Source organism: Piliocolobus tephrosceles, chromosome 3 (assembly GCF_002776525.5).
Source record: "Piliocolobus tephrosceles isolate RC106 chromosome 3, ASM277652v3, whole genome shotgun sequence".
NCBI classification, from domain to species: domain Eukaryota; kingdom Metazoa; phylum Chordata; class Mammalia; order Primates; family Cercopithecidae; genus Piliocolobus; species Piliocolobus tephrosceles.
This window is the reverse complement of record NC_045436.1, coordinates 109,073,180-109,090,323: the sequence shown is the minus strand read 5'-3', so window position 1 is coordinate 109,090,323 and position 17,144 is coordinate 109,073,180. Positions and strand designations below refer to the sequence as shown.

The following is a 17,144-nucleotide window of genomic DNA, read 5'->3' as shown; positions in this document are numbered from 1 at the left end:
TGAGTTTCTTTCCTTTGGGAATTTCATAAATTGCTTCTTGTACACAAACATTAGCAATAATTTACTTTTGTTATAACTTTAAAAATAATTTAACAAAATCATTATTTTATTATTGTCACAACACCATTTTGATAGACTGATTTTTGAGATAACTCTTTTTGCAAAATATCTCGGTATTTTTGTCTTGCATAACATTGTTTTAGAATGCAATTGGGAGCTGATTCCTAATATTTTGTCTAAATATCTAGGTAGTGTCACACTTTTTAACTTTGGATTGCAGTTTTCACCTCTCTGGTTGCTCAACAGTTCAGCGAAGTCTGAGTCGGTGGATGGGTATCTGACCTGAACTTGGAGTGGGTAATTCCAGAAAGTTTTCTGGAGTGTGGCAGAAGCCAGAAACTCTGCAACAAACCGCTGAGGGGTGGGATTAACGTCCGAAGCTCACACTGGCTTCAACTGATTGGCAGGAATGAAGTGGGTGGAACCTCCTGACCCTGCCCTCCTGCTTCCGTTGCTAGGGACGCTTCGGCCCAGGATACCACCATGGATCAGGAAGAGGGCCTGAAGGCCTTGGACAATATTGTCACTCAGTTCAACACCTATGAAGATTTCCTGGACTCGCAGATCACTACTGTGGACTTGTACTACCTGGAGGTAAGGGCGGAGCGCGGCAGAGTAGCCGCCGTTCCGCGTCCCTTGGTCCCTCCTCCAGTCCCCGCTTCGTGGGCTGGTCGTCCCCTGGCGCTGGACAGCTCAGCTGTCAGGCTCCGCGGTTTCGGGACGGCGACACTAAAGCCGCTGGCGAGGTGAATTGCCAGGTCCTTACCGCCCCGCGCTCCCTCGTCCGGACAGAACTTGGACCCCTCGAGTCACCCAGCGCAGAAACACGTGCGGGCACACTCACTCGGGGGAGCCATGAATTTGTGCTTCTCGGCGTCCCCTGCCTCCTCCCAGCCCACTCCCCTTCTAAAGCCGCTCTCTGCGAGGAAGGAGGTCTGCTGAGAAGTCTCCGGCTGTGATCTAGGACGGACACCTGTTTCTCCCTGCTTTGCCAATTGGTATACTAAAGAACAGAAGATGGTATTTTTACACCAATTCGGTGTTATATTGGGCATTTGGGTTCATGAACTTCCACCTCACGCTAATTGATTCTGAAAGTACAGACATATTCCTGATTCAACTTTATCGAGTTGATGATCACAACCAATTTTGATAGTAAAAATATACACACAAAAAAGGCGCGAAATTGGACATATTTTCGCGCCTTTCCTCTGCCCAATAGCCAGTCTCCCCTACCCAGCTACACCCCCCCTCCCCCCCGCTGCAGGGTGGTGGGGTTCTAGTCCTCTGGCAGGGGAGAACCCAGACGCGCAGGAATTAACAAGCCACCGGTAGTGGGAAGCTGGGAAGTGGACGATGGCTCCCAAAGTCCCCGCATATCCCTAGCCAAACTCCCACCAGGCCCACTAAATGGACGCTCACCTAGAGATTCGGCTGTGCTCACCATAGGACCCAGAATTGCCCTATCCTTATTTAGGCCAGAGAGAACAAGCGCCACTAAGTGGTGAAATGCCACATCAGTTTGGGAAGGATTTGCATCCTGTCACCAACTCCTCACACTTCTGAACTGCAACAAAGTAACTGCATTTTAGTGGATTGACACTTTTGGATTTCAAAGATTGGTTACAGTGGCCTTTCACTTAAATATGGGTTACAGGTTTCAAAAGTGTTATTCTTCAGTACACTTAAAAAATAAATGTAGATGGTATTTCCAACATAGCTCCTGGCTTCAAAAGCAAAATTTTACAATATTATACAGATAATATATTTAAAGTCATGAGAGTCAGTTTTATGCCTTGCATCCAAGACACTGAAAAAGTGATGCTGCTAAACAATGTTTGCATCTAAATTTTAGAATGTTTAAATAAACAAAAAATGAAATATACACAATAAACATCTTGATAGACTAAAATCATCTTTGTAGCATATGTGGAAGATTGGCAAACTTAAACCTAGTATTATTAAGAATGTTTTAATATTTTTTAAGGCACAGTTTTTCATGTGAGTATGGACCTAAAACATTAATTTTTTAAATATTTATCATATTATAGGTTTATTTTGTATAAATTTATCATAATAAATCAATGGCTACAGAATAATAAGAACAGTCTTACTTACTGTGTACATACTAAGTTCCACACTTTACCAGTTATAGTGCACAGATAACTTAAAAACTACAGATTAGAATAAGCAAAAACTGTGTGCTTTGAAACTTGTTTCAAAATAAATTAAAAGATATAAGCAGTTTAGGCTGGGCGTGGTGGCTCATGCCTGTAATCCCAGCACTTTTGGGAGGCTGAGGTGGGTGGATCTCTTGCGGTCAGGAGTTCAAGACCAACATGATGAAAACCTGTCTCTACTAAAAATGTAAAAATTAGCTGGGCGTAGTGGTGCATGCCTGTAACCCCAGCTACTTGGGAGGCTGAGGCAGGAGGATCATTTGAACCCCTGAGGCAGAGGTTGCAGTGAGTGAACTGAGATCTCACCACTGCACTCCAGTTTGGGCAACAGAGACTCCATCTCTAAAACATTAATATTAATAACAGATGAGAAATTACTGTTTTATGTTTCAACAATCAGAATTTTTTTTTGTTTTTTTGAGATAGAGTTTCACTCTGTTGCCCAGGCTGGAGTGCAGTGGCCCCATCTTGGCTCACTGCAAACCTCTGCTCCCTAGGTTCAAGCAATTCTCTTGCCTCAGCCTCCAAAGTATCTGGGATTACAGGTCTGCACCACCACACCCAGCTAATTTTTGTATTTTTAGCAGACACAGGATTTCACCATGTTGGCCAGGCTGGTCTCGAACTCCTGACCTCAAGTGATGCACCGGCCTCAGCCTCCCAAAGTGCTGGAATTACAGGTGTGAGCTACCACACCCGGCCCATCAATCAGAATTCATTAAAGGTTTCCAAAATGGAAGATGGTAGTTACGTTTGGGGAAATGACAAAGAAATTTACTTTTACATTTGTCATTGGTTAAGCTTATTGTTGTTGTATTTTCATAAAAAATAAGATGAAGATTTAGTTGAATAATGATAATTAGACAGGTATATACATATGTGTGTGTGTGTATGTATATGTACATATGGATTGATTAATGACAACTTTTAAAGTGCTGTTATTTCTAGAGACCTACATTCTCAAATACTTTCTGTGGATGCAAGTTCATTGTGCACTTAGGTCACACAGAAACAAGTAGACTCCTCACATTCTTTCAGTAGTCTAGAAAGCATGTTTCACAAATCATGGATCATGCTAAGTGAGCTGATACTTGTGCTTTTCCTATTTCTCTCTCTCTCTCTCATCATCATCATCAGTAACTGACTTTGATTTGAATGGAACAATTTTTAAAACATTTCATTTTATTGTAACTAACAAAATTGTTGATATTTATCATATACAACATGGTGTTCTAAATTATATATATATATATATAGTGGAATGGCTAAATCAAGTTACCATATGTATTATCTCACATAATTATCATTTTTGTGGTGATAACACTTAAAATTTATTTTCTTGACATTTTAAAAGAACACAATATATTGTTATTAACTATAGTCACAGGGTTATACCAGAGATCTCTTGAATTTATTTGAATGAAACAAATTGTAAACTATAAATTAGAGTAGCATATTTAATTAGAAGAGCCTAGAGTCATGAGACATTTTTGGTTCTAATTCTGCAATATTGTGTTTTTAATCAACTTGAAATTCCATTTTTTACCTGCAAAATGAAACAGTTGGACTAGTTTACATTCAAGTTTCCTAATGTATATAAAATGTTATGAGTTATCTATACTTTCATCTGATTATCTATGCACCCATGTATTTATCCAGCCACTTTTTTAGTTGATAATCCTTCACCAAGTGCCTGATGTAGTAGATATTGCCTACACTGTTAAGAGTTTAAGTAAAAATCTGTTCTTGACTTGACCTCAGAAACCTAAGTATATAATGCTTACAGTCCAGTCTAAGTTTTATTTATTCAGCAAGCATTTTACAAACATTTACTATCTTCCAGGTACTCTTATATTGTGTAGGATATTATTCTGCTCCCAAAAGTTTTCAATTAATCTTCATAAAAAGTTAGTACCAATCATTCACATACAAATAATCATATAATCTGTGCCAGATCCATTCTCTACAGTTCTCTATCTTTATCTGTGCCCCTGGACAATGACCTTCATGGTCATTAATCAGGAGCTTTTGGCTTTGGGTTGGTTTCAGCCAATAGGAGGTACCAGCTGGAGTTCAAGGGGCTGGAAGGAAGTGGTGAGAGGATTTATTCCCTGTCATCTTCCTACTGTCTGTGGTTTAGAAGCAGATACCTTCCTTAAGTTTGGTCATCTTCTCATTCCATTAGCTACAGCACTCTCTCCAGGGTCTGGCAGCACTCCCTGCTCTAGGAATTGCTTCATTCCGTATCTTCTTTTATGCCAAACGGTGTTAATGGCTTCCCACTGTTGCTAACCCAGGGATGCTTCACCATCCCATGTTTGTTTCCATTAATTTTGCCCATATCATTGTAAATAGTGCTTTTATTCTTTTTGGTCATCTGAGTTTGCCAACAATTTGCTGCCATCACCCTGACCACTATATAATCATTTAACATCTCAGATTACAATAAGTACACAAATAGTGTATGAATCTAATAACCACACAACTTTTTGCATAATGCTTGCTTAGGAAGAAAGGGAAATATGGAAAAAAAAGGGAAACTAATGCCAGTTAATTATTTGATGAGCTAGAGAGGAGTAAGGTGGCTCAGAAGACTAAAAGAAGCACTTTATGCTGTGTACACTGTGCTTTGCTTCTTTTACTGAATAGCTTCAAAGCATCAAAAGAAATGCATCACAGTATCAGCAATTAGATTTTCCTCTGCTAATTCAAAGAACAGTATTTGCTCTGGGAGTTAGTATTATCTAACCTAATTAACTTAATTCCCTAAATCAATATAGAAATAGTTGAAGAGTTTTGGCAAAATTATTACAATATAATTTTCCAGGTTCTTTCTTAGTAATTCTTCTATTTAAATAAACACAGGCCCTTTATTTTAATAAAGGTGCCTATGACCACTGGAAAAATAAAAGTCGTAATTAAACTGCTTCTCTCAGGTAAAGGATCAAAGAGTGTTAGAATTATTTAAAATGTCTCTGACTAATGGATAGCAGTAATGGCTAAACTATTTACAGAGATAAATAACATGGAGTTTCATTTAGGGCATTGTCTTCCCATTATTTATAAAATAGAAATGGGGAGGGGCCAGGATGGCTGATTAGAAGCAACTACAGTCCATGGCTGTCATGGAGAGGAATGAAAATGGAGAGTGAATTTGGCACCTTCGATTGAAATGTCCAGGTTTTCACTTTGGGACTTATTAGGCAATCAACTCAACCCATGGAGAATGAAGAAAAGCAGGGTGGGGTGATGGTCCACCCTAGGGGTGGGACAGAGCCGAAGATCCCTCATCCCCAGCCAAAGGAAGCTGTGAGTGATTGTGCAACCCTGCCTTGGAAACCACACTTCTCCCACAGATCGTTGCAACTCACAGATCAGGAGATCCCCTCGTGAGGTCAAGCTACCAGGGCCTCTGTCCAATACACAGAACTGGGCAAAATCTCAGCAGACTAGGCACTCAGGCTCACACAGGGACCCAGGAGATTTTCAGTCTCCAGCCCTGAGAATCCTGACAAGGTGGGAGTTCCATCCTTACATTCCTCTAGGAGATTCAGGGAGCCAAGCAGTGTCATTCTGCAGGCCCCACTTCCCCTGCACCTCACAAGCTAAGATCCACTCACTTAGAATTCCAGTTGGCCAGTGCAGCAGACTGGAGACTGGCTGAGATGGACAAATTCCCGGGGGGACAGGTGGCTGACATTTTTGCAGATTGGGCAACTCAGTTCTAGCCTTCTGGCTCTGGGGAGTCTAGGTGGCCCTGACAGGAGGAGTCCTTCACCCCTCACAATGCAACACAGCTGCTGTTCCAGAATGTGGCCATACTGCTCCTTTTTTTGTTGTTGTTGTTGTTGATGGAGTTCCACTCTTGTTGCCCAGGCTGGAGCTCAGTGGTGCAATCTCGGCTCACAGCAACCTCCGCCTCTCAGGTTCGAGCAATTTTCCTGCCCTAGCCCCCCAAGTAACTGGAATTACAGATATGCACCACCATGCCTGGCTAATTTTTGTATTTTTAGTAGAGACAGGGTTTCATCGTGTTGGTCAGGCTGGTCTTGAACTCCTGACCTCAGGTGATCCACCCACCTCAGTCTCCCAAAGTGCTGGGATGACAGGTGTGAGCCACTGTGGCTGGCCCAGACTGCCTCTTTAAGTTAGACTCTAATCCATTCCTTCTCACTGTGCAGGGGCCTCCCTGCACGAATTTCAATAACTCCAGCTAGGGTTATACAGACAGAACTCTGATCTCTCCCTGGGAAAGAGCCTCTGAGGGGAGAAGCAGCCAATGTCTCTGCAGTTCAGTTGATTTAGCCTTTCTAGTCTGCTGGCTCTGGAGAGTCCAGGCAATGTCGATGAGGAAGGGTCCCCCAACACAAGACACCTGCTCTACCAAAAAGCAACCAGACTGCTTCTTTCAGTGGGCTCTTGATCCATCCATCCTGACTGAGGTCTCTCAACAGGGGTCCCCAGACACCTCCTACAGGAGGGTCTGGACCAGCAACAGGTCAGTACTCCACTGGGATGGAGCTCCCAGAGGAAGGAGAAGGCTGCCATCTTTGCTGTTTCACGGCCTTCACTGGTGATACCTTCAGGTAAGGGAAAAACTGAGGCACCTAGGGTCTGCAGTGATTCCCCCAACAAGCAGCCCTGTGGAAGAATGGCCTGATAGTTAAAAGAAAAACAGAAAGCAACAACAGCAACAAAGACCCTGTAAAAACTCCATTTAAAGTTCAGCATCTTCAAAAATTGAAGTTAGATAAGCCACAAAAGATGAGAAACAGTCAATGCAAAAATGCTGAAACTCGAAAAGCCAGAGTGCCTTCTTTCCTCCAAATAACTGCAACATGTCTCCAGCAAGGGCACAGAATTGGGCTGAGACTGAGCTGCCTGAATTGGCAGAGGTAGGCTTCAGAAGTTGGGTAATAATGAGCTTTGCTGAACTAAAGGAGCATGTTGTAACCCGTTGAAAAGAAGCTAGAATCATGATAAAACAATACAGGAGCTGATAACAAGAATAGCTGGGTTAGAGAGGAGCATAACTGACCTGATGAAATGAAAAACAGAACACAAGAAATTCAAAATGCAATCACAAGTATCAATAGCAGAATAGACCAACTAGAGGAAAGACTCTCAGAGATTGAAGACTATCTTTCTGAAAGAAGACAGGAGGCAAGAATAGAGAAAAAAGAATGAGGAACAAACAAAACCTCTGAGAAATATGGGACTATGTAAAAAGACTGAACCTACGACTGATTGGGATACCTGAAAGAAACTGGAACAGCAGAACCAAGTTTGAAAACATACTTCAGGATATCATCCAGGAGAACTTCCTGAGCCTAAGAAGACAGGCCAACATTCAGGTTCAGGAAATACAGAGAACTCTAGTAAGATACTCCACAAGAAGATCAACCTCAAGACACATAATTATCAGATTCTCCAAGGTTGAAATGAAAGAAAAAATGTTAAAGGGAGTCAGAGAGAAAGTCCAAGTCACCTGCAAAGGGAAACCCATTAGATGCACAGTGGACCTCTCAGTGGGAAACCCTACAGGCCAGAAGAGATTGCAGGCCAATGTTCAACATTCTTCAAGAAAAGAATTTCCAATCCAGAATTTCATTTTCAGCCAAGCTAAGCTTCATATGCACAGCAGAAATACGATCCTTATCAGACAAGCAAATGCTGAGGAAATTCATCACCACCAGGTCTGCCTTGCAAGAGCTCCTAAAGGAAGCACTAAATGTGGAAAGGAAAAACCATTTATCAGCCACTACAAAAACACACTGAAGTACACAGTACACCAACTAATGACACTATGAAGCAACCATATAAACAAGTCTGCAAAATAACCAGCTAGCATCATGGTGATAGGATCCATTTCTCACATAACAATATTAAACTTAAATGTAAGTGGGCTAAATGCCCCAATTAAAAGACACAGAATGGCAATCTGGATAAAAAGTCATAACCCATTGCTATGCTGTATTCCAGAGACCCATCTCATGTGCAGTGATACACATAAGCTCAAAATAAAGGGATGGAGAAAAATTTACCAAGAAAAAAGCAGGGTTGTAACCCTAGTTTCTGACAAAACAGACTTTAGAACAACAAAGATTTAAAAAGACAAAGAAGGGCTGTACATAATGAGAAAGGGTTCAACTCAACAAGAAGAGCTAACTATCTTAAATATATATGCACCTAATACGGGAGCACCCAGATTCATAAAGCAAGTTCTTAGAGACCTACAAAGAGACTTAGACTTTCACACAATAATAATGAGAGACATTAACACCCTATTGACAATATTAGACAGGTCACTGAGACAGAAAATTAACAAAGATATTCAGGACCTGAACTCAGCTGTAGATCTAGTGGACCTCATAGACATCTACAGAACTCTCCACCCCAAACAACAGAATATACATTCTTCTCATTGTCACATGGCACTTACCCTAATATTGATCACATATTTGGAAGTAAAACACTCTTCAGCAAATGCAAAAGAACTGAAATAATAACTAACAGTCTCTCAGACCACAGTGCAATCAAATTAGAACTCAAGACTATGAAATTCACTCAACACCACACAACTAAATGGAAATTGAATAACCTGCATTTGAATGACTCCTGGGTAAATAATTAAATTAAGACATAAATCAAGAAGCTATTTGTAACTAATGAGAACAAGGAGACAATGTGCCAGTATCTCTGGGATGCTGCCAAAGCAGTGTGAAGAGAGAAATTTATAGCACTAAATGCCTGCATCAAAAGGATAGAAAGATCTCAAGTTAACAATGTGACAACACAACTAAAAGAGTACCAAGAGCAAACAAACCCCAAAGCTAGCAGAAGACAGGAAATAACCAAGATCAGAGCCGAACTGAAGGAGATAGAAATATGAACAACTCCTCAAAAAAATCAACAAATCCAGGAGCTAGTTTTTTGAAAAAAATTAACAAAATAGATAGACTGCTACCTAGACTAGTTAGAGAGAGAAAGAGAGAGAGAGAGAGAGAGAGAGAGAGAGAGAGAGAGAGAGAAGAATGAAATAGACACAGTCAGAAATGATAAGGGAGATATCACCACTGACCCCTTAAAAATACAACCATCCGATAGTATTATGAACACTTCGTTGCATGGAAAATAGAAAACCTAGAAGAAATGGATAAATTTCTGGACAAATACACCCTCCCAAGACTGAACCAGGAAGAGATTGAATCCCTGAGTAGAACAATAACAAGTTCTGACATTGAAGCAATAATAAACAGCCTACCAATCAAAAAAAGCCCTGGACCAGATGAATTTACACCTGACTTCTACCAGAGGTATAAAGAAGAGCTGATATCATTTCTAATGAAACTATTTCAAAAAGTTGAAAAAGGGAAACTCCTCCCTAACTCAGTTTATAAGGCCAGTATTATCCAGATATCATAACTTGGCAGATATACAACAAAAAAAGAAAACTTCAGTCCAATATCCCTGATGAATATCAATCCAAAAATCCTCAATAAAATACTGGAAAATTGAATCCAGCAGCACATAAGAAACTTTATCCATTACAGTCAAGCTTGCTTCATCCTTGGGATGCAAGGTTGGTTCAATATAGGCAAATTAACAGATGTAATTTGTCACATAAACATAACTAAAATAAAAAAAAAAAACATGATTATCTAAATAGATGCAGAAAAGACTTTCAATAAAATTCAACATCCCTTTATGTTAAAAAATCTCAGTAAACTAGGTATTGAAGAAACACACCTCAAAATAATAAGAGCAATATATGACAAACCCACAGACAGTATCATACTGAATGGGCAAAAGCTGGAAATATTCCCCATGAAAACTGGCACAAGACAAGGATGTCCTCTCATCACTCCTATTCAACATAGTATTGAAAGTTCTGACCAGGGCAATCAGGCAAGAGAATACATGAAGGGTTTCCAAATAGTGAGAGAGAAGACAAATTATGTTTGTTTGCAGATGACATGATCCTATATCTAGAAAATCCCATTGTCCCAGCCCAACAGTTTCTTATTATTATTATTATTATTATTATTATTATTATTATTATTATACTTTAAATTCTAGGGTACATGTGCACAATGTGCAAGTTTGTTACATAGATATATATGTGCCATGTTGGTTTCCTGCACCCATTAACTCGTCATTTACAGTGGGTATTTCTTCTAATGCTATCCCTCCCCCAGCTCCCTACCCCATGACAGGCCCCAGTGTGTGATGTTCCCCTCCATATGTCCAAGTGTTCTCATTGTTAAATTCCCTCCTATGAGTGAGAACATGTAGTGATTGGTTTTCTGTCCTTGTGATCAGTTTGCTCAGAATGATGGTTTCCAGCTTCATCCATGTCCCTGGAAAAGGACATGAACTCATCCTTTTTTATGGCTGCATAGTATGCCATGGTGTATATGTGCCACATTTCCTTAATACAGTCTATCATTGATGGAAATTCGGGTTGGTTTCAAGTCTTTGCTATTGTGAATAGTGCCACAATAAACATACATGTGCATGTGTCTTTATAAAGGCATGATTTATAATCCTTTGGGTATGTACCCAGGAATGGGATCACTAGGTCAAATGGTATTTCTAGTTCAGGATCCTTGAGGAATCACCACACTGTCTTCCACAATGGTTGAACTAGTTTACAATCCCACCAACAGTGTAAAGGCGTTCCTAGTTCTCCACATCCTCTCCAGCATCTGTTGTTTCCTGACTTTTCAATGATTGCCACTCTAACTGGTGTGAGATGGTATCTCATTGTGGTTTTGATTTGCATTTCTCTGATGACCAGTGATGATGAGCATTTTTTCATGTGTGTGTTGGCTTCATAAATGTCTTCTTTTGAGAAGTTTCTGTTCATATCCTTTGCCCACTTTTTGATGGGGTTGTTTGATTTTTTTCTTGAAAATTTGTCAAAATTCTTTGTAGATTCTGGATGTTAGTCCTTTGTCAGATGGGTAGATTGCAAAAATTTTCTCACATTCTGTAGGTTGCCTGTTTATTCTGATGGTTGTTTCTTTTGCTGTGCAGAAGCTCTTTAGTTTAGTTAGATCCCACATTTCTATTTTGACTTTTGCTGCCATTGCTTTTGGTGTTTTCGTCATGAAGTCCTTGTTCATGCCTATGTCTTGAATGGTATTGCCTAGGTTTTCTTCTAGGGTTTTTATGGTTTCAGGTCTAACATTTAAGTCTTTAATCCATCTTGAATTAGTTCTTGTATAAGGTGTAAGGAAGGGATCCAGTTTCAGCTTTCTACATATGGCTAGCCAGTTTTCCCAGCACCATTTATTAAATAGGGAATCCTTTCCCCATTTCTTGTTTTTGTCAGGATTGTCAAAGATCAGATGGCTGCATATGTGTGGTATTATTTCTGAGACCCCTGTTCTGTTCCATTGGTCTATATATCTATTTTGGTAACAGTACCATGCTGTTTTGGTTACTGTAGCCTCATAGTATAGTTTGAAGTCAGGTAGCATGATGCCTCCAGCTTTGTTATTTTTGCTTAGGATTGTCTTGGCAATGTGGGCTCTTTTCTGGTTCCATATGAACTTTAAAGTGGTTTTTTCCAATTCTGGGAAGAAAGTCATTGGTAGATTGATGGGGATGGCATTGAATCTATAAATTACCTTGGGCAGTATGGACATTTTCATGATATTGATTCTTTCTATCCATGAGCATGGAATGTTCTTCCATTTGTTTGTGTCTTCTTTTATTTCATTGAGCAGTGCTTTGTAGTTCTCCTTGAAGAAATACTTCACATCCCTTGTAAGTTGCATTCCTAGGTATTTTATTCTCTTTGTAGCCATTGTGAATTGGAGTTCACTCTCTGTTTGTCTGTTATTGGTATATAGGAATGCTTGTGATTTTTGCACATTGATTTTGCATCTTGAGACTTTGCTGAAGTTGCTTATCAGCTTAAAGAGATTTTGGGCTGAGATGATGGGATTTTCTAAATATACAGTCATGTCATCTGCAAACAGGGACAATTTGACCTCCTCTTTTCCTAATTGAATACCCTTTGTTTCTTTCTCTTGCCTGATTGCCCTGGCCAGAACATTCAACACTATGTTGAACAGGAGTGGTGAGAGAGGGCATCTCTGTCTTGTGCCAGTTTTTAAAGGGAGTCTTTCTGGCTTTTACCCATTCAGTACAGCCCAACAGTTTCTTAAGCTGATACACAACTTTAGCAAAGTCTCAGGATATAAAATCAATGTGCACAATTGCTAACATTCCTATACACCAACAACAGGCAAGCAAATAGCCAAATCGTGAATGAACTCCCATTTACGATTGCTATAAAAAGAATGAAATATCTAGGAATAGAGCTAATACGGAAAGTGAACGACCTCTTCAAGGAGAACTACAAACCTCTGCTCAAGGAAATCAGAGAGGATACAAGCAAATGGTAAAACATTCCATGCTCATGGATAGGAAGAATTAATATTGTAAAAATAGCCATACTGCCCAAAGTAATTTATAGATACAAAGCTATTCCCATTACACTACCATTGATATTATTCACAGAATTAGAAGAAACTATTCTAAAAATACACATAGAACCAAAAAAAAAAAAAAAAAACTCACATAGCCAAGACAATCCTAAACATAAAGAACAAAGCTGGAGGCATTATGGTACCTGCCTTCAAACTATAAGGTTACAGTAATCAAAACCACATGATAGTGGTACAAAACCAGACACATAGAGCAATAGAACAGAATAGAGAACTGAGCAATCGATCAGAATAGAGAAGACAGAAATAAGACCACCCATGTACAACCGTCTCATCTTTGACAAACCTGACAGTAGCAATGGGGAAAGGATTCCCTATTTATAAATGGTGCTGGGAGAACTGGTTAGTTATATGCAGAAAATTGAAACTGGATCCCCTCTGTGCACCATATACAAAAATTAGCTCAAGATTGATTAAAGACTTAAATGTAAAATCCAAAACAATAACAACTCTAAAAGAAAATCTAGGCAATACCACTCAGGACATCAGTATGGGCAAAGATTTCATGATGGAAACGCCAAAAACAATTGCAACAAAAGCAAAAATTAACACATGAGATCTCATTAAAGAGCTTTTATATAGCAAAAGAAAATTAGAGTGAACAGATAACATACAGAATTGTAGAAAATTTTTGCAATCTATTCATCTGACAAAGGTCTAATATCCAGAATCTATAAGAAACTTAAACAAATTTACAAGAATAAAACAATCAATCCCATTAAAAACTGGGTAAAGGACACTTCTCAAAAGTAGACATTCATGCAGCAAACAAACATATAAAAAAAGCTCAACATCATTGATCATTAGGGAAATGCAAATCAAACCACAATGAGATACTATCTCGTACCAGTCAGAATGGCGTGAGAACTTGGCCATCTGCAGTTCAAGAAGAAAGTTCTCAGAAAAAGCCCAACCTGCCAACACCTTGCTGTTCGACCTTCAGAACTGTGAGAAAATATATTTCTGTGATTTGAGCTACCCAATTTGTAGTATTTTCTTGTGGGATCCAGGGCTCCCACATGCCCATGCTGCTGTCCTGAGTGGTATTGCCTAGATTTTCTTTTAGAGTTGTTATAGTTTTGGATTTTACATTTGAGTCTTTAATCAGTCTTGAGCTAATTTTTGTATATGGTGCACAGAGGGGATCCAGTTTCAATTTTCTTCAAACACACATAATTTATTTTGTAGAGTTTTGTCCTTGCACAACATGAGAGCTGTTTACACTGTTTATGAAAGCTATGTCTTTGGTGTCTGGTCCTGGAACCTGAAGTCACACTGAGACCTGCAAGGGTAAGCTAGAATCTGTGAGGACAGACTGAAACCTCTGTCAGGTGCTCATGACCCTGCCAGCCATACAATTTTGATGATGGGGACATTCTGCAGGAGAAGCCGGCACCTATAGTCACAGAGCTAACCATGCACTTGACACAGAAGTTGGAGAAGTTTAAGGAAGAGAGCCTCCAAAAGCTAAAATAATATTGCTGCTCCTTCACTTCTCCTTTCTAAATGTATTACAAATGTCACTTGTGGTTCACCCTAGCATGTAACTATCCAAGGAAGTAAAATTATGGGAAATGAAGTTTCGGCTTAGATAATTTGATGCAATACAAATTTACTACATATGCCATGTTTTAATATTTCACAAGGAGAATATATTTATGTCTGACTTGTATAAATAAAAATTAGCACAAATAAATGATGAGAGTTTCTCAAATTTTATAGAACATGCGTAGCCCTGACATGAATTTTTAAGAAGCAAAAAAAAAAAAAAAGAAAAGAAAAAAGAAAAAGAAAAGAAAACTGAACTGAAGTCTAACTTTACTTATGAACTGAATGAAAGAAATTTAAAATGAATCCAAGAATATATGTCAGAGTGAAAATAGTATGATTTGTTATAGGACTGCAAGGATGAACTCATGATATTAAATTTTAAAAAAAGGTTATTTCTATAGATGAAGAAAAAACAGATAAAATTCTAAAGCCACTCTTACTGTAACTTGGTAAGGATTATTTTCACCACTTATAGAAAAATGTCATACTCAGTGTTTAAACACTTGAATGGTTAGCATTATAATCAGAAACATGATAAAATGGTTGCTACTACTAGTAGTGTTTTATTGGCAGTCTAGTAGTGCAGTGCTGCAACTTAAGGAAAATGTCATAAATATTTGAAAAGAGTCGGAATATAATTACATATAGGCAATATGATTATCTACAATGAAAATACAAGAAAAATTAGCTGAAATCTTATAACAAATGAGTTTAGAAAGAAAATTAAAAGTTGAGTGAAAACAACTCCGTTCACCAGCAATAAATAAGATAATAACAAAAGACGTAAACGAAAATGAGCACAAGCCTCAGTAACATGTGGGGCAATGTCAAGCAGTCTAACATACATTTAAATGGAGTCCAAAAGGAACAAAGGGAAGGAAGGAATAAAATACATTTTAAATGGTAATGGCTAAACAGTTTCCAAATTTTATGAACACTAGAAACCCACGGAGCCAAGAAGTTCAATGAATTCCAAGCAGAATAAATGCAAAGAAAACTACACCAAGGAATATTTTAATAAAATCACTGAAAATGAGTGATAAAGGGAGAATCTTAAAAACAAAAGTAAAAGAACACATTATAAAGTATACCAAAGACAGCAATGACTGAATATTACTCAGCAATCCCATTACTGGGTATATACCCAAAGGATTATAAATAATTCTACTATAAAGACACATGCACATATATGTTTATTGCAGCACTATTTACCATAGCAAAGACTTGAAACCAACCAAAATGCCCACCAATGATAGAATGAATAAAAAAAAAAATGTGGCACATGGAATACTATGCAGCCGTAGAAAAGAATGAGTTCATGTCCTTTGCAGGGACATGGATGAAGCTGGAAGCCATAATTCTCAGCAAACTAAGACAGGAACAAAAGACCAAACACCACATGTTCTCACTACTAAGTAGAAGTTGAACAATGAGAACACATGGACACACGAGGGGAACATCACATACCGGGGCCTGATGGGGGATGGGGGACAACGGGAGGGAGAGCATTAAGACAAATAGCTAATACATGCGGGGCTTAAAACCTAGATGATGGGTTGATAGATGCAGGAAACCGCCATGGCACATATATACCTGTGTAACAAACCTGCACTTTCTGCACATGTATCCCAGAACTTAAAGTAAAAAATTAAATAAATAAATAAAAAATAACCAATGCAAGCCATAGAAAAATGAATGGCACCTTTAAAGTGCTGAAAGATTGGAAAAAAGTCAAGCTAGAACACTATATCAGAAGAAAAGAGTAAGGTGAGATAATTTATTTTTTCAGCCAAAATAATTTGTTGTTAGCAGATACATATTAGAAATGTTAAGTGAAGTTCTTCGGGTTGAAGGAAAATTAAATATCAGCAGGAAACTTGGATCAAAGTGAAAATGAATGAAAAGCACCAGAAATGCTATATGTGAATACAAATTTTTTTTTCAGTTTTACATTTCTTTAAAGGTTATTGATTATTGAAAGAAAAATAATGACATTGCATTTTGTGGTTTATAACATGCATAGAACTACAATATGAAACAACAATAGCACAAAAGATAGGAGAGGATAATGTTGCAATGGGTTCTTATACTTGAAATGGTATAATATTATTTGAAAGTAGAATTAATAAGCTAATAATTCTTGTAAATCACAGAGCACCTGCTGAAAAGTAAAGTAGACATGTAACTAAAAACATAATAGTTGAGACAAAATGGAAATAAAAAAGAAACAAAAAAAAGAAATAAAAAATAAATATCAAAGCAAATGGGACTAATAAAAAAGAAATAACAAGGTAATATATTAAAACCCAGCCATGCTGAAAATTACATTAAATGTAAATGATCTGAACACTTCAATTTAAAGGCAGGGATGGTCAGAATAGATAAAAGTTCAAGAGCCATATATGCCATCCCACGTTAAATATAAATAAAAACAACTTAATGCAAATGTATTAACATTAATAGATTAATAATGTAAATTATTAAGATTAATATTAATAATGTTATATATTAACATAATGTTAAACTAACAATCTATTAACGTAAATACATTTATATTAAATTGTTTTATAATTAATGATTTATTAATCATAAATTATGATTTATAAATAATGTTAATATAATGTTAATTTCATATTATCATTAATAGATAATTTTAATAGATTAAAAAGATGGAAACTATGTATCATACAAGCATAAAGAAAAGGAGAGTTATAATGTCTATATTAATATCAGGCAAAGTAGACCTCAGAACAAGAAGTATTTCAGGGAAAAAGAAGGACTTTTTAATATATGTAAATAAGTCAGTCAATACATTTTAATAAACATTTAGCCT

At 37.9% G+C, this 17,144-nt stretch overlaps 1 protein-coding gene across 2 annotated transcripts in view; it reads left to right on the top strand.

Moving 5' to 3' along the window:
* Positions 1 to 500: 500 nt before the first annotated feature.
* The window catches only part of CFAP299 (cilia and flagella associated protein 299), a 679,361-nt gene continuing 662,717 nt past the window's right edge, over positions 501 to 17,144 (top strand). For both annotated transcript variants that reach the window (XM_023222552.1, XM_023222553.1), the window contains exon 1: positions 501 to 654. In XM_023222552.1, coding sequence (XP_023078320.1) covers positions 544 to 654 — 111 coding nt within the window. In that variant the 5' untranslated portion in view covers positions 501 to 543. The remainder of the gene's footprint in view (positions 655 to 17,144) is intronic.